The following is a 23,726-nucleotide window of genomic DNA, read 5'->3' on the forward strand; positions in this document are numbered from 1 at the left end:
TCTTTACTTTTTAAAAAAATTTCAGTCATCATCCCTCCCCCCTTTCTCTCTCTCTCTCTCTCTCTCTCTCTCTCTCTCTCTCTCTCTCTCTCTCTCTCCCTACTTCTATCTCTATTTCTGTTGGTAGCAGTAGGCTCTTTGGAAATCTCCCCACACCTCACCAAAGCTTGGGATACAGTTCTCCTATGCATCTTTCATGTCTGTTTCCACAGCCTTAGCCACCGGGCTGCTGGCTAATGACTACAACTTTTTTTTGCTGAGGGCTCCTTGCCCCTCCAGGGAACCCTTCTTAGACAAACTAGGTTGCCTCTTGTGTGAACAGCCCAAGCCTAGTCTATGGTAAACATTCGCCTTGGCTCCATCATTGGGAGGACAGCAGTTACTTCTTCTAAGTGCATCTCTTTTCTTAACCAGCCACCTTGCAGGCAGCTCCAGGCACTAGTCTCAGCCCATAAAGCGTGTCCTCCAGGTGGTGTCCTTGAAGTCCTATACACCGGGCTTGAGGGGAGGGCAGATGCCCTCCTCCTCCGACTTGGGCATGAATGGTATTCACAACCCTCTCTAAAGAAATTGTCTCTCTGTTGTCCAGCTTCCTACTCATGTCACCTTCAAGCTATATACCTTCAATGTGAGTAAGTGACTGAGCCCTTTTACCATCTCTTTTGCTAGGTCTTTAGAGTTGGTCCATCACCTCACTTTGGAGTACGCCACCTATTTTCTTGGAGCCTCAACTAAAACCTACACAAAACTAGTTCCATTTCAACATTCCATTGCACTGGACATTTACTTCTACGAGAGCATTTACAACATTGCTTTATCTTTTATTTGTTTCTTTCTCCCTGGTTAGAATGTTAGCTTCTTAAGCTCAGGGACTATTCCAACCTTTTTTGAATTTCCGATGTGTGGTACATGATAGATTATTAGGTATTAATTGCATGGATGAAAAGCTGGAAAAAATAACAAAAATATCTAGTGTATGGACAAAGGAAATGAATTTCATATTCAGTGATGAAAATGTTGTGAACAGGACTGGATATCGTACAAGTGTTGAGAAAATTGGCTTAACTCTTGATTTATATCTTGGCTTCACCATTCATTAGCCATGTTATTTAACCTCTCAGTTCCTCAGTGTCCTCACCTATAACAGGGCTAATAATAATATGCTCCTCATGTTGTGATAATTAAATAAGAAAATACATGTAATACCCTTAGCACAGTGCCTGGCACATAGAAGTGGCTTAATAAATATGTGTCCTCTTCATTGAAAACTTTGAGAAAAAATAAGCTCCACAAAGAGGTGAATATAAAGGAAAATGAGTAGAATGCAAAGGCTTGAGCTGACAGCTCCAGTTATGAGAGGGAAAGGAACACAACAGAAAAATTATAGACTTCACAAATTATGTCTTCCTTATATATTATTAAAGTAATATCAAAATCAAATGCACTAAATTGATTGTATTGGACACAAGTATCGTAACCTTTGTCAATCAAAATAAGAAATAGTTTCCACTGGAATTAAGTTTCAGTGCCTTTCATGTAATTGGAATTATTAATAGTTTTTATTATTAAAAACAAATGATTTTAAGTGCTACTTTCATAAAACAAGTAAATAGAGAGTGATGAGCATATAAACTGTCCAGCTGATGATCTTGAAAATAATATTTGAGAGTGTCAGGTCAAATAGGAAAGATAAAAATGAGTCACTGGCATTCACAGTACATATTTCTCCTTGTCGTCTTTAGATTTATTCTTTGGTTTCTTTGGGAATATTTAATTCGTTTTATCTGAGCCTGTCCTTGTTTACCTCAAGTAGGGCAGAATGATATAAGACCTAATAGAGTAATTAACTTGAGTTTATGTGATCTGGGGAATTGCAATTATAGGTCACCAGTTTAAATCTGCCCTGGGTTGGTAGAAGGCCATTACCATCTGTTGGTTCTTTAGTAATTAATATGAAATAGATGTATAACAGTACCAGTTTTTAACACAAACCTGGCCTTATATTTGTTGTACTTTTTGATTTGGGAGGACTGTAAGATTAGAGAACTAATGTTTTTCTTATATAGCTATCCGTGTTTCTCCTCCATTCTCCTTACAAATTCATGGCCTTGCTTGATTCATCTTCCAATGTTTTTCCAGAGAACTTGCCCATGTGGAAGAAAAGGCACACCACATTCTATGCTTCTAATTACCATCATGACGTTTTATTTCCCACAAATCCCTAAGCAGCCCTTTGTTCATTACTAAACAGGTGGGGCTCTAAATGCCAATAAATATAGTGCTGCAAGTCAGAAAGCTCCCCAGAGCACCACAGCCTCATTAGCGATCTCCCACAACAAGCAGATCGAGGACTCAGCCAAGCAAGAAGCCCGAATCCTTGTCCATGTTGAATTACCTGTCTTAGTTATTGGTTGTGGTGATTTTGCCTTCTTTCACAGAATATTTCATCCTTTTAAACTTTTGTATATAATTTCCAGACTAATCAAGGATTATTTGTGTAAGTTTTTCCTATTCTAAAGATGCGGAATGTACTCTGCCAGTAGCTATTCTAGCATTTGCAGTTGCTAGAATAGCTATTGCTGCTATGGCTGCCATCCTGGGCAGTGCCTCTCTCTGTCAGGTGGCTGGGGGTGTTTGTGCCACATTTAAGAATGGAAGGCACATTCTTCCTGCCTGAAGTGGGAAAATAATTAATTCAAGGCAACTTCTGATACACCAACTCGGTGACAGTGGTCAAGGTTTAAAGGAAATGAACCGATTTTTTTGGTCCCTTTCATTAAAAACATATAGTATCAAGAATCAGTGTTTCACCTTGAGTGGGATTCTCATATCTCAGAATGATACTTGCAGTAGCTTGTATACTGGAAAATAATAAATAATAATAGTAATCATAGTGATGATAACAATAATAGGAATAGTAGAAATAGTAGTAATGATGGCATTTCATGAATGCTTTGTAGGTACCAGCACCGTGAGAAAGGTGCTATCGTCCAAGTTTTATATCTGTAGTAGATGAACATGGGTGTCTATAAAGACCCTGGATGTTTAGCGACTAATTTTCCTTAGTCACTCTTGAAACATCTGGACAAGTTCATCAAAGTCATCTGTTTTCAACTCCTCAAACACAAGTCCCGCAATCTGCAAATATCCTAATTTCAAGTTCAAAGAGAAATGTAAGTTTTCAAAAGGTAAACCAGGTGCTGCTGCAGCTGCCTGCTTTCCATGAGTCACCATCAAAGAGAACTGCAAGTACTCAGAGGAGAACCCAGGGACAAATGATTAGGAAAGAGCTGTGACCAGGTTTCGGTTTGTGTTTTTTCTGTTTTCCTCACCCTTTAATAGTAGTACCCCATGAAACAGAGTTTCCAAATGGATCAGTATGCCATGGACGTGAATATTGGTCAAGCAACTGCTTCATTTTGTTTGTTTACTCTCATCTTTAGAGGTAGCCAAAATCTGTATTTTGAAAGCATCAATCATCCATGGCTCCTTGGGGGGATGTGTGTGTGTATGTGTGTGTGTGCGCACACGTGTGTGCTTTGCTCACTCACCATTAATAAATGTTTATATCTGCTTGACTACTCTGGTTACTCTCAGATTGCAAAGGCATAAATCATCAGCTTCTGTCAGCTCTGGAATTGACTCACAGATTAAATGCAGATCACTGTGAGATAGGTGCTGTTACACATATTTTTTATTTTTAAGAAATCTTCCCACTCTGATTGCTGTGCCTGCACCCGATAATCTTTTTCTATTTATTACCCTAGTTCATTGTGTGGATAGCAAAGAATTCCAGATTATTCTTTCTACACATTTATGTCAACTTGTGTTGGAAAGTAAGTCAGCACTAAATGTCACAGATTCTGTTATAAAGGTTTGTCTTTTAGAATAGGCTGTGATTTGATCACATGTATTTGAAAGAAATTCCCTTAAAATTAAATTATTAAATTTTGCAAATTTGTGCCAAGGATTTGGAGTAACTAAGTATTCAGAATTTAGAAGGGTCATATCGTAATCTTCTTTCTACTACTACTTTCAGTTAGACCCCTTCTCTTTCCTACATTTACTATTGACAAATATCCGGTAATGACAAATCTCTAGTTTAACCAACACCAAAGGCCCTAACGAATACAAAAGCCATTAAGTAAAACAATCCATTAAGGAGAAGCATTAAGTCAGAACAGGAGAGTTTATCTATTTTCTTATAGTTCTTATACATTAGGCATTTGCCAAATTCATTGTCCCAGTGGACACGAGGCAAATCTTCAATACTAAATAAGAATTGAAGCTTTCATTCTGGGATTCTGCTGTCATCTGTCTAATACTATTGTTACAAATAGTTAAATTGTTAATGGAAAACAAAGATCATTACATCCAAATTATAAAAACATGTAAATTAATTTGTCTGAAAATTTAAAGTCTTAATGTAAGTTGAGACTAATGAAAAAAATCTAAGACAAATGGTGAAAGGGATGATTAACATTCAAAGCAGAATTTATTTTTAAACATGCTTTTTGGGAATATAATACTCTGGCAGAGCAATACCTGCCTCCTACAATGCCCAAATTTTCTTCTAGAAATTGAACACCCCAGAAAATTGTTTCAGCAATTCATTTAATGATTTTTTTTTTTTTTTGAATATAAGGTCCAACAGGAAGAAATCAGATATGTTTTCCAGAAATGTGCTTTGCAAATCATTGTACTGGAAACTATCTGGTCTGTAACTTGTGGGATTTGAGTCCTGGCTTTCTAATGAGGATAAACCTGAGCTCAGTAAGACTTGTAGCTAGTCCATGTTCCCATGTCTTTTTCCATTAAGAATCGGAATGTTAACTGTGATTTTCTGGCCAGATTCCAGCTTGGTTAATTGCATGCTGTCTACCTAAATTCCCTTTGCTTGGGATGTTTTTCACTTTGGATTACATTGCTCTTATTGTCATGTTTCCCCCAAGAGCTGGGTACATGATATTGTAGAATGAGCCAGAATATAATTTGTTAGGCTAATAAGAGTACTTTGGGGATGAAGGGTTAAATGTAAGTAGTGTGCTTTTCACAATTTCCCCCAATGTGGCCTGTTTGTACAGTAATTAATGTGGAATAGCATTAGTGAAACATGGAATTGAGCCAAATCACCATGACAAGAGTGGCAGTAACACAGAAACAAATAATTTTGATAAATTCTATTGAAAATAACCATTCAAAAAATCCCCAGAGCCTCCCTGTCTAATGCACCTATTTTTTTGTTTGTTTTTGGTCTGAAGCTGACACATTTAATCACTAATTAAGTTATGACAATATTCAGTAAGTAAAATTTATTTTATTCTATATGAACATCAAAAACATCATAGCATTTTCCATCAGCTTTGTACCTAGACAGCACATAGCACAATAACTTGCATAGTGAAACTCATTAAAGTTTGTTAAATGAATGAATGAAGATGGGGACAAAAACAGGGGGAGGAAATTAATATTTACTGATTTCCTAAGATTCACTAATCTTTAGTAGGTTTGTTACCTACTATATCTCATCTGATCCTCATAGTTATCCCCCTTACATAGATGAAAAAACAGAGGCTCAGAGAGGCCAAGTGGCTTCCCCAAGATCAAATAGCTTTGATTTTCATAGCCAAGTATGTTTTACTATAAAGCCTGGCCCTTTCATTCCTCAGTGTCTTGCAGGCTCCCATGTTCTGCATATTTGGCCTTAATTTGAAGAGGCAAGTTTGAAATCCTCAGACACTGTGAAAGTCAAGTTGATCCCCACAGACAAGGTTAACAACTTCCCTATAGAATTTTACATTGTTATTCTTCCTCTCATTACTCCAATTCAAATCTGTCACTATTGCCATTTTAGAGTTGTCATAACTATTGCCAAGTAATTATACACTTGTCACCAAATATACAATAAATTGAATCTTTATGAATTTTAGTATAAAGTGGTTCAAATGTGAATGCTTAATGAATCCAGAAAATAATGAGAAAAAATACTCCTTAAGCTCCCTAAAATTCACTTGCCATGGTCACATCTATTGTATTGACTAGAGAACATGCACTTCAGCCCTCCTGCACCTGGACTGTGTTCATAGCCAAGTTTTCAGTTTTTTAACTGGCATTAAATTTCCTAGAAATTGAATGTGTGGGAAATGACCGAAATTCATTTTACCTCATGAAGGAAATCGTTTTCTTCTTATTTTGAGTTTTTTAATAGCATGAGAGTCTGTACCTTTAAAAACCATTGAACAATATAGGAAATATGTATTTCTATATGATAAATCTATAGCATAGTGAAAGGCTTAGGAAACACAATGATATGTAAGCTGTAAGTCAGTCAATTTCCACTCAATCACATATCTCACTTCAATCCAGAAACTACTATACAAAAATATTTTATTTCCAGCCGGATAGCGACTAATTTATGACTCTGCCAACAATGCCATTTTAATTAATTTTATTCATCTTATTTCTCTTTCTCTGCTCCTCATATCTCATCTGTTTGCATTGCCTAGATTTTAATTAAAAAAACCTCTCCTCTCTAAGGAGCAATCTGAAGTGGCAAAAATAATCACTTAAAATATTACAGTCATTAAAAAATTGGCTGTGGTGGAAGCCATGCATTTTCAATTTTCCTACAAATGATGTTTTAGCTTCCTTCTAAAGTGCACTTTGTATCTGAATTGTCTGCCACCAGCCAGCTTGGCTATCAAAAGTGGTCTTCCAGCTGGGTGGGCTGAGTGACAACTCCTTAATGGAGGAAATGGATGGCTCTCTGCTCATGTGGAGGGGAAAGCATACTAGGCAGATTTCATTCCATCTGCCATCAGCTCTCTGCAAGCTGGCATTGCCCAAATGCCCAATATACTCATTCCAACAAAAAGGATATTGTAAAAAAATAAATTGCAAGGCTACAGATGCTTGAAAGAACCATCAGGACCATTAGACCCTGGGGAGATAATATTAAGAGGTGCCTCAGTGTTCATCTTTGCTGAAAACCTAATTAAACTATGGTGGAGGCAATTGCAAGTACTTTTACAAGTACAGGGGTGAAATCATTAATATTTACCGCAGAGTATAGGGAACAACCTTAGAAAAATGCTATCCTGAATTGTGGCCAAGGACTTGTTATATTGAGGAATTTGCACTGATATTTCCTGTTGATGCTTTTCTGAATGGCAAATTCTTGTCACTTAGTTACACTGTGTTCTGCTTTTCAAGTAAAGGAAACCCAGATAACAGCAAAATAGGAAAATATTTTTGATAGATAAATAGAAACAAATAAGGACTATGTTTAAGGGATTTTTAATAATTGGAGATCTGCTAGTACTTAGAATTATAAAGTGAATGTCATTGATCAATGCTGAAAATAATGAAACAACGTAAAAATAATTATAATTAATGTACATTAGAAGGGCTAGAAATAGAAAGAAATATTTAGAACTATGCAGAATTTATACTGTCATTTATCCAGAATAAATGCTAGTTACCTGATGCCATAAATCAATCAAAAGCTATGACTTAGGAAGTCACATGCTATTTATAATCATTTGCTCAAGAAAACCTGATAGATTGCAAAATATTCTTGTTTTTATCATAGCACGAGCTCATTTAATTGTCATTTGAAGTTGTTTAGATTTTAATTGTTACTGCATATAAATGACATGAGTTTGAATAGATGCTGAACAAAAACAGCTGGGTATTAAAATCACTGAGAGCAGTTTTCTGAAATTCTTTTCATACTTTCGACGCACACTTTGTTTGGATTTTTAACATAGTACATCGATGTTATACAATGCATCTGTAAGAAAAGCAGCAACAGACATCTTCCATTATTGAATTTCCCTGTCTTATGAGAATATTTGGTAATCTGCCAAAATTTGGAGGGCTTTTAAATTTCTAATTGATGGTTCTATCTGCCCTGAAAATGAATGAGTGTTTGCAGTATTTTTATCATATTGCATTGTGGGAAATAGTCTTTTGCATTTTACTAAAGGTTTGAAGTTGATCTGAAGAATTTTAATGAGAAACACAATTAAAAATAGATTTAAATAGTCTCTGATTTCTCTATCACCTACTGCTAAGAATGTGGAATATAATAGCTTATTTTTGGGAAAAGCACATATTCAGAAATAAAATAACAATATTTTATAGCTCTTAGAAGTTTCAAAAAAGCACTTCTACGTGTAATGTTATTTGTATTTTTAACATTATCTCTAGGGAATAGATACAATTGGCTCCATTCTACAGCCTGAGAAACTAAGGCCTAGAGGAGTTAAATGACTTGTGTGAAACCATGTAGCCATTAAGTAGAGATATGTATTGGAAACATGCTTTCTGATTCCAGTCCCCAAACTCCTTAAGGATGGATAGTAACTAAGTTTTAATTCCTTGTCCTTTTGATTGTTTTTGGTTTCCAGTATTTTGTTCTTTTTCGATCTTAATTTCCTTGATTTGTGTAAAGCCTAAATTAACTGAGGTAGATTCTCGGAAAAAGTTCAAGCAACCTCTAGCCAAGCAGGCCATAGATTCCCATTCAGAGGCAGAAGTACAATCTCAAATAAGCAGAGACTCAGGGCAGTCAGGCATAAATTCTTAGCTTGGAGACATCTGGGAAGCCAGGTCAGTCCCGGGACATGAGTCCCTGTGACTGCTCCTAAAATAGAATTAACATGAAACTTTAATTTGCCTTATAAATTGACTTAGGAATCCTCCGAATAAGAACCCTAAACTGGCCCCCTACCCTTTGAGATATTCTTAAATACAGGACCTATACATAATCAACTTCTCAGTAGGCCCATTTCTTGCTCAACTATTTGTTGAGCAAGACTATCTCAAGACTAGCCAGTTTCACAGACTATCCCCTATTTTGTACTCCTAATATTACCCTGCTGGCTCATATCACCGTTGCTTCAATCTTGGAAAACATTGGGTTCTACTCAGAATGGTGAGGCAGAAATCATACCGTGATCTTAGCATGGTGGGGAGCAGAGCAGGCCATCTGTGTGTGGGTTCTATTCATCTCCAGGCCCCGCTCTCCAGCAAAGGGCAGCCCTATTCTACTCTGAGACAGGGAAGGTTGAGCAGACTCCCCCTGAGCTGTGGCTGTTTACTTTGGGTGTGTCACAACTTTGATAACATGGCACTGTACTAAGACTGTGAAGGAGAGAATATTCAAAGAGCAGTACTTCTCCTCTGTCATACCCTAAGAACATGGGGTCTATTTGGGAAGGGATAGTAGAGCTAACTGTAAATCTTCCCTTAAACTTGACAGGCATGATTAGGATGTTTTCAATGCGAACATGAATACTGACTGGTATAAACCACTTGCTAAAGACAGTTCCTACTAGTTTTTAGATCCTACTATTATGATATCGGTTAACAATTTTTTTCAGGTTGCTTTCTTCATACTTGATACGATAAATATTACTTGTGTTTTGTATACTGGTATTATGCTGCTATAGTGACAAAAATGTATATTTAATAGCAAATTTTCAATGTTGTACAATTACAAATGGTCTATTCAACTACCAAATGTGTTTAGTAACAGCAAAATAAGTAAGAGAAAGATACTTTAAATATATTTTTAGTTTCCTAAAACACCAAGTCATTTTAATTTTGTGAAATGTGTTTAACAATATGCTGTCTAGTTTTATAAGAATTTGATCTTTTACATAAAATTTCAATCTCAATTAAATTAAAATATGCATCAAATAGGTTAATAATATAAATCTTGGAGGAGTAGTGAAATAATTATGTTAAGATGATGACAGGCCCAGTGGATGTGCCTTACATCTAAGTGCTGTGAAATGACTTCCCCAAGGTCTTATGCTCTGACTCTTTTGAACTTATGGGAGCTGCTGAAAGCTTTATTTACTCTTTCAATATAGTAGTCTGATTCCTCCCCCAATTGACTTTACCAGTCTTAACCAGCTTAATTGTCATAAAACGTTTCTTTGTACACAGCAGTCCCCTGTTCTAGAACACCATTGCCAACAGAATATTATAGAAATCTCTTAGACTACCATTTAAGATCCTTTACTGTCAGACTACTGTCTAATTCTGCAAATCATACCTACTTATCACCTTTATAATTCATTCATATTTGTCATCCAACTTGGATTTTTATCCATACTTTAAAGCCAATTGAAGACCTGCTCATCTAGGAAGCCTACTCACCTAGACCAGCCCTGGACACAATGATTTCTACCCTCTCTTACTCATTAGCACTTACCATGTGTTGCCTAGCTTGAGATCTATCTTTGATGTATCTCGACTAGACCAGGATCTTTTTTTAGAGCAAAGGTTATATATTATTATACTTCATTATAAACCCCTTTCTCCCAATATTTTCCTTAATGCCTCCTACATAGTGAGCTCTCCCCATAAAAGATTAATTACCTGAAAAGACATAACCATATCATTCATTCATTTAGTTATTGAAATATTCAATGAATATTTTTGAATACTCACTACTTGCCAAGCACTGTGCTAAGACCTGGAATATAGAATAAAATGGACATTATCCCTGCCCTACAGAATATAGAGTAACTGATATTTTCTGCCCAACTATTTTTCTTCATATCTTTTTTATTTTAAAAGAATATAAAACTTAAAAGAATGTTCAATCTTTTGTTTACTAACATTTCTTTATAGATGACTTATTATCAAAAATGATTAATACAAACTTATCATATTTTTTAAAGTAAATACTAAGTTTACTCAGCTCCAGAGGTTGATCTTGCCTTTTTCAATTTAAGCTGAAAAAAATATAGTGTAAAAAAATAGTATCACAAGAAATTATTTTTCTTTACTCTTTGTAAGCCTAGTGTTCTTTTGGAGAATAACAAAGTTTGTGATTTCCCAGCTCCTCATTGGGGAAATCATGCACTTCTTAGGTCTGGTCCGAAACTTTTACAGAAGGTAGCTAAGGCTATGTGATCATATCAGTGACTACTTTGACCTTTTCTGTATTCCATGTTTTGATTAGCTGGCTCTTCTACTCATATCCCATTTACAGACAAATTGTGAAAGGCTCGAATGGCAAGCCAGAAATATATGGAATATTGAAAAGGTCACTGTGATTTAGCCCATAACCACAGTATTGAAAATATATGACAAGTCATTATTACACTTAATCCCCACAACAAGGACTATGGTAAAAATGAGAAACTATTTCAATTAAAATATTCTTGTTTTGTACTGAAGGCTGAGGTGGCAAAGCTCAAAGGCCTCTTGATTCTTTTTTTATAAAAACATAATAAGTCAGAAAGAAAGTGTAATTGAATTAGACAAGAAAAAAAAAGAGGTAACGAGCTCTTTGATTTGAGAGTCCATCATAGAGGGAATAATATAACGACTTTTCTAAAAACTCTAATTATACATGAGTAAGACAGATACAGCTACAAAACCAATTCAACAGCCACCCCATGCTCTCTTTTTATCTACAGCATAGCTGTCAGTCAGATGGAAACTCCATTTATTTCCATGGAAATGAAGGCAGTGAGTTTAATTTCGCCACCACCCGGGACGTAGATCTTTCTACAGAGGATATTCAAGACCAGTGGTCAGAAGAATTTGAGAGCCAGCCTACAGGGTAAGTAATTGTTATCTCCCATGCTGTGTATAGCACTTACATTTATTCCACTGGACATATTTTAAATGCATATTGTTAAATACCAATGCTGATGGTCTTAGAATACACAACCCAAAGGGGTTACACTTATCCTAATAATTCTTTATTCATAATCGGCTATTTTTATGCATATTAAAAATTTGTGATTATAAATGCCTTTTATCTTCAGTTGATATCTCATCTTTCACTAATATCTCATCTTCACTAATATCTCATCTTTGTTTATTCAGCTTTTGCTGGAAGAAAGTTTATTTTCAAAGTGTGCATAATATAAAATATTTTCACTACTACTAAGACTTTCAGTTGTCTTCCTGAAGTCTGAGATTTAAAGATGCTGCTACCTGATTTTCAGTAGAATGTGTTTCTGACCTAAAAATAAATATTTGTTTGGATATAAAATTTATCTTTTAGAGATTTTTAAAGGAGAAATATGGGGCCAAGATTACAGTAGATAAGAGACCCGAAGCAGTGAGGATGGTTTGGTGATAGTATTTTCTGGCCGTTCTGAGCTGTGCGCCTTCTTCTGGATCTTGTGTCCCTAAGATATCTCCTATTACTCAAGCAGTATTTTCAGACGTTCAAGTTAAAAAATATTAACAAGTTCAGTGAATCAAAATCCATAAAGTAGTGAAGTGAGGAAGAAATTCTAGAAATTTCCTGGTTCTCACCTGGCTTTTCTTCTGTAATAAACACATGTAATCAGAACACCAGATCCAATTGTTTAGTGTATGTTTTCTAATACTACAGTGAGGATGAATAAAATAACATTAATTTCTTAAGGAATATGAAGTAGCAGTAACTTAATTCTTAACTGTGAGAAACTTTTCTGTAACACAACATTCAAGATATTATCGTGTCTCTCTGATCTCTCAACAAATTAAATCAAAATGGAATGGAACTTCTAAGTGCCTGAGTGACAAGAAGGCCAACATTGCTCTCTTGAGCTCCCCACTTCCCGTACGTTGCCCAGGAATTGCATTCAGACCCAGTAAGAGGGAATCTGACCAGCAGCCTGAGCCCGCCACTGCTGCTATTATTCCTTGCTTCCACATTGGAGTCTTTCACTGCCAAAAGCTAGATTTCTGCTGTGGTTGACCTAGTCTGCTCCTCCTTGACCCAGGGAAATCTCAGGTCCAGCCTGTGTAACAGGCCAAGGCAGGCCTCTGAAGGAGGTTGACACTAGGGACTCTACCCTCTTGGGACTTACCATTGACCTCTGCTCAGGCCCTTTAGTCCACAAAGTCCTTCTCTTAGGTTCCTGTCACCTCTAAAATTCCACACCCACTGTCACTCCAGTATCTCCTTGAGGGACTAGAAACCACTGCTCCTCTTTCTCATCTCCTGGATATACCCAGGCATTTGGCTGCTTTCCTTTGTAACCTACACTACACTACAAATGCTGCTTTATTGGTATAGAAAAGAATGTTGTTATAATTTTTAATCATAGCTTCTAGGAAAAAAAAATTCTGTCACAAAATCAAATTAATGTGCAGCATTTTTACCGAGGGTAAGAGCTGACTAAAAAAAAATTAGGAATCTGGTAGTGAAATTCTCGATGTGTTTTGTTTTCTCTGGCAGGTTTATAGAATATTTGTGTCATTCTTCTCCTCAACCATCAGAACCCATATAGACAATTTATCATTATAAGCTCACCTGCTAAAATAGATAGAAAACATAGGTGGGATTTAAGAGCGACCAATTGAGTTAATTGAATTATGTAGCTCTGAGGTCAATTTTTAAAAACAATTTAAAAATTAAATTATTAATGTAGAAAGAAAAAAAAGCAACTGAGTCGTTATGACATTTTTGGAACCCACTTTCCCAGATTTACCTGTTTTCTTACCATTGAATCAAAGTATTTGATCTTAGATCACAAAGATATAAGAGCTGTTTGCCTTTAATATCACAAAGCTGTCCCAAATCCAGCGTTGATCAGTTTAGTTTTTTTAAAGTGGTATTTTAAAGGTGTTTTTTTTTTTTTCCTAAATAAGACACATCTGTTACTTCAGTAAGAGAGAAACTTTAATAGATACACTGCTAATTTATGTGAGTCTTTCTGAACTTTGGCTTAACCTTACAAACACATCATTTAATTAGCAACTACCATATTTCACCTAGCCGAGGCGTCTTTAGATCGGAGGCACTTTTATAGAAAAACACATTGCTACAATACGGAATTTGTGTACTTGTCTTTCATCCCAAATGCAAACATTGTCTGTTTTTACTATTAGATACTTTTAAAAAATATTCTTTTTATTGCTGTCACTAGAGTATTCATGTTAAAGAGAAACTCCACAAATGCAGTGAATATTAGAATAACTGAATTAAGAAAGCATGCTCTAGTCTTCCCCACCTGCCCCAAATCCTTGGAAATTACAGAAAATGAGCAAGTGAATCTACCTTAATACTATAAAACAAGAAAGTATGCCCTAGTGGATCAGAAACTAGGAAGGAATATACAAAAAGAAAGGGAAGGAAGGGATTTGATGGAAGCAGGAAACTATAGCTCAACACACGATGAGTAAGACTACAAAAGGTGTCTCAGCACTGCTCCGAGTCAGTGATGCTGGACACAGGACCAGGATGGAGCTCTGAGATACCTCTGTAGGTACTGCCAAGAAGGTGAGGCCTCACTATGCCTCACTATACCCGCTTCTAAGCAGAGGTCTCCCCTCAGGTATAAGCAGTGAAAGTGGACATCGGAATGAAGAAGCAGAGCAATGCCAGGTGCCCCCATGGTAGTTCCCACTCAAGAGCACATCTGCCCCCTTTCGATTGGCATTTCTATACCAAAACTAAGAGAGAATAGTCAAAACAAATTTAAGCAAAAGATCTAGAATCATCAAATTTCAGTAAAATCAACTTCATGAAAAGAAGTGTCGAGCTAAAGAACTAAGAACTGAGAAAATGGAAGTAGGAAAGCAAACAAATGGAGATTTTATGAGAAGTATAATTAATATCCTTAGAGGGATAACAGCATACTGCATTTATGAAATTAAAACATTTTATAAGCAAAAAAAAAAAAAGATTGAAATGTGAGAAACTAAAATATATGATTGTTAAACTTAATAGATTTTCCCCCTTTACCTATAGGCATAGGTAAAGAACAAATTAATAAGCTGGAAATTTGAGTCTTGAAATCTTTCCAAAACTAAGGTCATTAGATATAAGAAAAAGAGATGTAAAGTGTGGAGAAGCAGAATTGGCACTTCTGACATTAAAAATAATAGGAATTCCAGAAGGAGAAGTCTAAGAGAATATATGGAATGAAATAGTTGAAGAAATCATAGAAGAAAAGGGCTTGAGATTTAAGAAAGAAGAAAAAAGACATAGTTCCTCTGAATCAAAATGTTTGGCAAGATGAATGGAAAAATACCCAGTCCTAGACCATCTAGGAGAAACTTCAGAACAAACACCTATAAAAGAAGAAATCCTAAAAGCTTCTGGTTGAGATTCATTTTATTTACCTTGGTAGCACTAAGCATGTTTTTTTTTGTTTGTTTGTTTTTGTTTTTAAATGAAGCAGTATTTTCATTTCTGAGAGAAAATTATTTGGAACATAAAATTCTTCTCCAAAGAAATATCTTCAAGTAACAGGAAAAATAAAAACCTTTTCAGATATGCAGGGATCAGAACGTTTACCCTCTCTGAAAGAATTACTAGAAGATATATATACCTAGAAATTAACCCAAGAGGAATATGATTCAAGAAAGAGTAGTGAACAAGTGAAAAACATGAAGCTTGTAGTTTAGCCTAAATATTTATTATTGAAAAATTTTAATAGCAATTTGGAATTAAAACCCAGCTGATCTCAACTTGAGAGGTTCAAAGGGAGGTTGACAAAAAGAGAATAGGAAGTGAAATACTGCCAAAGTTCTTTGCTTGGAGTGAAGATATACATCTTGGTTAATTCTTAATGTTAATAGAAAACTATCAATGTAAATTATGTATGTTGAAAAAGAGTAGATAAACCAAATACAGGATATACAACTTCAAAAGCATTGGATTAGCATATGATAAAGAGGACTTAGTCCAGCAAATTTCAGGAAAACAGAAAAAACGGTAAATAAAAATAGGGTAAATAGAAAACAGAAAACAATTTACCAGGAACCAACCTAAACATATCAGTAACACAATTAATTTGAGTGAGTTATATTCATTTATTAAATGGGATTCTCACAGCAAGTTTTTAAAAATTTGCTATATATTTGCTATTTATAAGAGACCCAAACTAAAATAATACTAGAAATTCAAAGAAGAGAAACTAATATACCAAGCAAATGCAAAAAATGAAGGAAGGTGGCATATTAATATCAGATATTCAATCAGATAAAATAAAATTTAAGTTTGAGCATTAAAAGGGCTAAAAAAGATGATTTTTATGACTTCAGTGTGCTCTAGCCGTCTTCCAACTACTAGTACTACATCTATATCTTTGCTCAAGGCCTTTTTCTTTTTCTTTTTTTTCTTTTTGTTATTCCCATTTTCCCAACTCCTCCCCTTTGGCAACCATCAGTTTGTTCTGTGTATCTGTGGGTCTCTTTATGTTTTGTTTTGCCTATTAATTTATTTCGTTTTATTTAGATTCCACATATAACTGAGATTATATGGTATTTGTCTTTGACTTATTTCTTTTTTTAAATTAAATTTATTGGGTTCACATTGGTTAATAAAAGTATTTAGGTTTCAGGTGTACAATTCAGTAATACATCATATGTATATTGCATCGTATTTTCACACTCAAAGTTAAATTTCTTACCTATCTGGATAATTTCACTTAGCATAATAGCCTCTAGGTCCATCCGTGTTGTCGCAAATGACAAGATTTCATTTCATTCTTTTTTATTGCTGAATAATATTCCATTGTACATATATGTATAGTATATAATATATATTAACTATATAACATATTTTCTTTATCCATTTAGCTCTTGATGGACATCTAGATTGCTTCCAGGTATCTTGCCTGTTACTAGTAATTCGACAATGAATGTAGGGGTGCATCTATATATTTAAATTAGTGTTTTTGTTTTCTTTAGATAAATACCCAGAAATGGAATTGCTGGATCATATGGCAGCTCTATTTTTAATTTTTTGAGGAATCTCCACATGGTTTTCCATAGTGGCTGCACTAATTTACAATCCCCCCAACAGTGTACTAGGGTTCCCTTTTCTCCACATCCTTGCCAACACTTGTTTGTTGATTTATTGATAATAGACATTCTGACAGGTGTGAGGTAGTATCTCATTGTGGTTTTAATTTGCATATCCCTGATGATTAGTGCGGTTTAGCATCTTTTCATGTTTGTTAGCCTTCTCTGTGTCCTCTTGCGAGAAATGTCTATTCAGGTCCTCTGCCCATTTTGTAATTGATTTGTTTGTTCGTTGGTATTTTTGTTAAGTTGTATGTATTCTTCATATAATTTGGATTTTAACCCTTTATCATATATATCATTTGAAAATGCCTTCTCCTGTTCAGCAAGTTATCTATGCATTTTCTTAATGGTTTCTTTTGCTATGCAAAAATTTTAGTTTGATATAGTCCCATTTATATATATATATATTTTTATTTCCCTTACGCAAGGAGATATATTCAAAAAGATAACTGCTAATAGCAATGTCAGAGTTTACTGCCTATGTTTTCTTCTAGGAATTTTATGGTTTCAGGTCTAACATTTAAGTCTTGAACCCATTTTGAATTTATTTTTGTAGGTAGTATAAGAAAGCGATACAATTTAATTTTTTTCATGTGTCTGTCCAGTTTTGCCAGTACCGCTTATTGAAGAGTCACTCTTTACCCTATGAAAAGGGATGTTTTATATAACAGTGTATGTATAGCACTTTGCACTATGCATGGCACATAATAAACAAAAAACTTAAAAATTAGTTGTTATTCCAACTATAATTACTGTCAGTAATGGGATATGACCAAAGTTGTGTTCAAAGAAAATTATGCTCATATTAATTAATGAGATATAAAAGAAACACAAACAAAATTAAATAATCCAGTGAAACCCCTAAATAAAACAATGAAATGTGTCATTAAGAAAAAAGACAATATTAGTTAAAATGATAATTGGATCTTTTAAAACCATGCAACTGCTAAAATGCATCAGAGTACACTTGTTGCAAGCTGTTAAAAGACGTATTACTTCTTACTTGTTCTGCTTTGCTTTTGACCTGAGTTCTAACATTCTATTTAGGAAAATTAATTTTATCTTTAAAAATATAAACAGTAATTTTTCATAGGAAAATATAAGATCTATATGATTAGGTGTGGTAAAATTGTTCTAGAACTCCTTCATAGAAATTCTAGACTCTCCTTTAATTTGCATCACATTGACACACCATTTTTGCTCTTGGCACTGCCATTCTTGAATTGGTTAATTGCCCTGTCCCGCTCTATAAACCAGCTGTCCATATGAGCATTCAGAATATATCAACTGGCTCTCTAGTCAAGAGAGGACCTTCTTTACTGAAGTCACAGGGAAAAAAAGAACGAAATATGCATTCTTCTGAAGTGATTTCATTCCTGAAAGCCTCGCACATTAGCAGTGATGGGATTTCCTGTGGAAGGTATCAGAGTAGGTTGTTGGCACCAAAATGTTCAGCAGCCTACTTCTTCAACATGACTTTGTTTCCTATATTTCTTCTTCAGTGGGTCACCTGACCAACACTGACTACAAAACTCCTGAATATCAGGAATTTACGTGAAGGAAGAGCTGAACTCTGACACCTTAAAAAGCATAACTCGGGGTTATCTGTACTCTAGAACAGGAGTCCCCAATCCCCAGGCTGTGGACCGGTACTGGTCCGTGGCCTGTGAGGAACCGGGCTGCTCAGCAGGAGATGAGTGGCGGGCCAGCAAGCAAAGCTTCATCTGTATTTGCAGCCACTCCCCAGCGTTAGCATCACCACCTCAGCTCCACCTCAGATCATCAGGCATTAGATTCTCACAGGAGTACTGGTCCCTCATGCCAAAAAGGTTGTGGACCGCTATTCTAGAACACATCCAGGAGCATTAGAGAATTGAGAATTTAATTCCTAAGCCCATAAAGTGAACTAAATAATAAAATTATCTATTTATGTATTTTGAAATCTAACAATAGAACAATGACTAAATATAGTTTTGCATATGCATAATAAATTATTATATGGACTTTTTATAAAGAGTTAATAACACCTGGGAAAATGTGTACATTATTAATGTAAGTGAAAAAGGGCACAATACAAACATATATACAATATTATCACAACTATCTGGAAACATACATTAAAAGTAAATATACTAGTAAAATATTAATCGTACTTATCTCTAGAGTAGTGTGTTTATGGGTGATTTTTTTTCTTCTGCTCTTTGTATGATCCAGTTTTTCAATAATGAGAATATTGTTGTCATAATAAAAAATAAGTAGAATTTCTTTCTTTAAACTTGCAAAAAAGATTTACACGTGTACTTTAGAATGATTTATGCAGGTGCCCTCTCCCAGGGCATTGCCATCAGTTCTGTGAAGAATCTTCCCCTAATTAAAAAATAAAATAAAAAGCAACTAGTGGCAAGCACTTCCTGTATATGACAGAATACTCAGAATTCTAGCACACCAACAAGACATAGAAAAGATGCCAGGAAGCAAACAGGACTTCTCCTGGGATCAAATATCTTTTCCCAGCTTTGGCTTTGCTGACTTTTTCCAGTGGTCAGATATAGTAGTCTCTGAACTGCTAATTTCAGTTCCCTCCAACTTCCAGTCCTAACAGTCCTGTTCTACTACCATCCACACCCTAATAAAGTAAACTCTGAAGAAGCTCTTTCAAGAAATACATTTAAAAACAGATCATCTGAGATTACAGGCAGTGGTTTTCTTAGGTCAGCCGTAGCTGGTATATGAGAGATGATTTATTATAAAGAGACCAAAATGCAAAGTATTAGTTATATATTTTAAAGACATTGCTTACAAAGTGGTACACACTTACAACTAAAGACTCAAAATGTCTTTCTTAAATGTAATGCTATTCAGTGGAATAAAATTAAGAAAAAAAGTAATACAAAATCAAAGAAAACAATTTTATATTGGATTCCTTGCTTCAGGGAGATAGTTCCAAAGAATCTTACATGTAACCATTGAAAATCAAAATTGCATATAGACCAACAAGAACAATTTCCATTATATCCCTTCAATGTAAGTTGATGCTTTTATTAAAGATAGGCTTTAAAATTATTTAGAACTCTTCGGAACAATATGAGCATCTTCTTGTGATTTTCTACAAATTATTCCTTTGGTCCTACCCAGAAAAATTATGTTACCTCTGATTAGAATACTTTTCACAAAATGCTTATAAAGTTAAAGATGAATTTTTTTAAATTTATAATTCATAGTAAGTGAATTGAAGATAGATTGCCAGTCTAAGTTAACATTGTATTAAATGAGCCTTTTTTTTTTTTACAGGCATGTTTATTTTCATTAAAGCAAAACCCACTTGACCAGTTAGATAACATAAATAATAAACTTAAGGGCCCAGATAACTTGTAGTCAAAATCTCAAATAGTAAAAAAGACGTGAGGATAGGTAAAATGCAGTCTTTCTTCCAGTTAAATATCCCCTTGCTTAAAGATATTTAATCAAAAACACTTTGCAGACTGTACACTTTTGCTTTGTCCAAGATTTTTTCTCTGCTAATCCCAGTATGAAAAAAATAAAAATTCTCATTATAATTTAGAAATTCATTTTAATATCTACTTCGCTTATTTTAAAACAAAAATAGCACTATATTTTATAGGGGGAGAAAGGGGAACTAACACTCATTGAGACTGTAATGTCCCAGGCAATACATTTTTTTCTCAAACATTCCTCAGTTTAGGTTATATTTCTGCCTTATTTATGAGAAAGCTGAAAGCTTTCTACATTCTAAAGCAAATAATTTTTTTGTTAATCCAACAAGCATATAAATAAACATAATGTGTGTAATAGAAACCTAAAACAAAATTGAATTTGAGTGAGATACAGTAGAACCAATTGAAGGAAATAATTTTTAAAATGCAAACATGCAGGGAGGGCTTCAAATAGAGCTCATCCTTTACCTTCACCTAAACTGTAATGTTACAGGAAAACCTATAAATGCAGTGGAGATGAGAAGCCTTCAGTCAAAGTATATACCTTGCTAGACATCACAGGACTTGTACTGGAGATAAACTTCATGAATATAAATTAATGTGGAATGGTCTTTACCTATAGCACATCCCTTATTAAACATCAGAGAATTCATCTCAAATAGAGACCTTATGGATATAATGATCTTATTCATCCTCAGAGAAGTCATAGCAGATTAAAAACCTATGGATTTGGCAAATGTGGGATCTTATAGCCAGGCTTTATTCTATATCTCTTTCAAACGTAAAGTTGCCAACTTGGTTTAAGATATTCTGGAAAATATAATAATACAATTTTTCATAGATAATGTGAAATGTTACATTATCTTTAGAAACTTTTATGCCAATAATAGTAGAAACAAGTCTGATTAAAATATAAGACCTCCGTTGCCTACGTTTACATTCTTAATGTTTTCATAAATCTAAAATGACAGCATTTAAATTTTCATTCTGAATTATAATACATATAAATTAAATGCCTTTATTCTTTTTATCTGAATATTATTTAATTATTGCAAAGCAAATTTTTAAAATAAAAATCAAAAGTTCTCCATGCTAATCTCATTTCTCTTTGTCAAAATGTTGGCATATAGGAGCATATCTTCATTGAGGCTTTTTGTGACCATACCCAAAAAAAAAAAAAACAAAAAACCTACACCAGAATTTCATTTTATGTACTATACTACAACTTGATTTTTTGAAAACTTACCAACATATTATGAATATCTCTTCTGGTCAATAAATGTAGATCATTATTTCAAAAAGGCAAAGTAACAGTTTATCTAACTGAACCCCTATTGATAGACAAAGAATATTATTATAATACCTTTTATACTTGTTAAAGTATTTCTGAAAGATAAATTCCTAAAAGGAAAAAGGAAAATTAGAGAATCAGATATGTATGTGTACATATATGTATGTATGAATGTAATTTTTATTTTGATAGTTACTGCCAAATTTCTCTTCAAAGAATATAGATCATTCTTTTTTTAAAGCTCATGAAGAAACATTTTTAAATTTCAGCTTTGTTGAGATATAATTTAAATTTCAGCTTTGTTGAGATATAATTTAAATTAAGATATAATTTATTGAGACATTTCAAATTGTAAGCTATTGGCATTGAAAGGAAACATGGCGGAGTGAGAGATGTCCCCAGATTTCTCCCCTTGAAACAACAATAATTTGAACATCTAAAACTCTACAAAATACACCCAAACTGCACACCAGCATGTATGAGTGTGGGATCTGAACATAAGATCTACCACAGGTCAGAACACCGGATGTCAGGCAGCGGAGTGGGAGAAACAAAGAAACTGCCTCTTGCAGTGCCGGAGCTCCCTGTAGGAGGAGGGGGAGGAGTGAAGGAACAGTAACTTCCCTGAACATCCTTGCCCGGGAAAGCTGTGAGTTCTCAACTGGGCCGGTGGCAGGGCCCAGTGTGAGATCTGAACATAAGATCTACCACAGGTCAGAACACCGGATGTCAGGCAGCGGAGTGGGAGAAACAAAGAAACTGCCTCTTGCAGTGCCGGAGCTCCCTGTAGGAGGAGGGGGAGGAGTGAAGGAACAGTAACTTCCCTGAACATCCTTGCCCGGGAAAGCTGTGAGTTCTCAACTGGGCCGGTGGCAGGGCCCAGTCATCAGGGCAGAAATAAGAGAAGTGGGACAGCAGAAAAACAACAGTTGATTTTTACCGGCTGTGGTTGCAAAACAAGGCTAAGGCGCAGCCCCCAACCCCCAACCCCTCCCTCCATATCCTCCAAGACCGAACACTGTAGAGCCCCAGGAGAATCCAAGCAAACGCTACCAAAACTGTTGCTAACACTGAAACTGAGGGTAGAGAGCGTGATTAAATATCAATCAGAAATCGGGCATTTTTAAGGCTTTATATAAAGCAGGGATCCAAGAGGCTTAGACGCCACCTACTGGAAACCAAAAGAAAAGCACCTTCTTTGCTGCAGGCTAGAGACCTTTATATAATAAATCTTTCTGGAGAAAAAAAGCAGAATACATATCCATTAATACCCAGGTGGAGAAATAGTCCATTAAACACCATAAACAATCAAGGAGAAAGGCATCTCAGAAAGAGAAAAATCTCCAGAAAATAAGCTTACAGACATAGAAATATGCAACTTAAGTGACAGAGAATGCAGGATGGTACTACTGAAAAAACTCAGTGAATTTTGAAATGAATCCTTTCAACAATTTCAGGAATTGAAAAACTAGATGAGCACAGCAAGGAGACCAAAACCCTCAAAAAGAGCCAAATAGAACTTCTGGAGATAACATACTGCAAGAGTTGAAAAATGAAATGGCAAGTTTGGGAAATAGAGTCGACCAAATAGAGGAAAGGATCAGTGATATCGAAGACAGAAATCTAGAAATAAATCAGAAGGAAGAAGAGAGAAACCAAAGAATGAAAAATAATAAAATAGAAATTCAAGAACTAGCTGATACCATTAGGAGAGGAACCATAAGAATAATGGGCATTATCGAAGGCGAGGAGAAAGAACAGGGACTAGAAAGCATTTTCAGACAAATAGTTGACAAGAATTTCCCAACTCTAAGGAATGAGCTGGAGCTTGGAACTCAAGAAGGCAACAGAACACCTAATTATCACAACCCAAAAAGGTGATAATTCACCAAGACACACTGTATTAAAATTAACAAAAATCAGTGACAAAGACAAAATTCTCAGGGCAGCCAGGGAGAAGAAAATGGTAATTTATAAAGGAAAACCCATTAGATTATCCATGGACTTCTAAGAGCAAACTTTACAAGCCAGAAAGGAATGGAATCAAATATTTAAACTATTAAGTGAAAGGAACTACAAGCCTAGAATAATGTATCCAGCTAAGCTCTCCTTTAGATATGAAGGAGAAATTAAGACCTTTCCAGACATACAAAAATTGAGGGAATTCTTCACTAAGAGGCCTTCACTACAGGACAGGA

General features: G+C 35.0%; 1 protein-coding gene across 2 annotated transcripts in view; it reads left to right on the forward strand.

Moving 5' to 3' along the window:
- The window catches only part of RELN (reelin), a 457,821-nt gene that overhangs the window by 262,509 nt on the left and 171,586 nt on the right, over positions 1–23,726 (forward strand). For both annotated transcript variants that reach the window (XM_006925407.2, XM_025041934.1), the window contains exon 11: positions 11,442–11,587. In XM_006925407.2, the coding sequence (XP_006925469.1) occupies positions 11,442–11,587 (146 nt within the window). The remainder of the gene's footprint in view (positions 1–11,441; positions 11,588–23,726) is intronic.

Source organism: Pteropus alecto, unplaced genomic scaffold (genome assembly GCF_000325575.1).
Source record: "Pteropus alecto unplaced genomic scaffold, ASM32557v1 scaffold109, whole genome shotgun sequence".
NCBI lineage: Eukaryota > Metazoa > Chordata > Mammalia > Chiroptera > Pteropodidae > Pteropus > Pteropus alecto.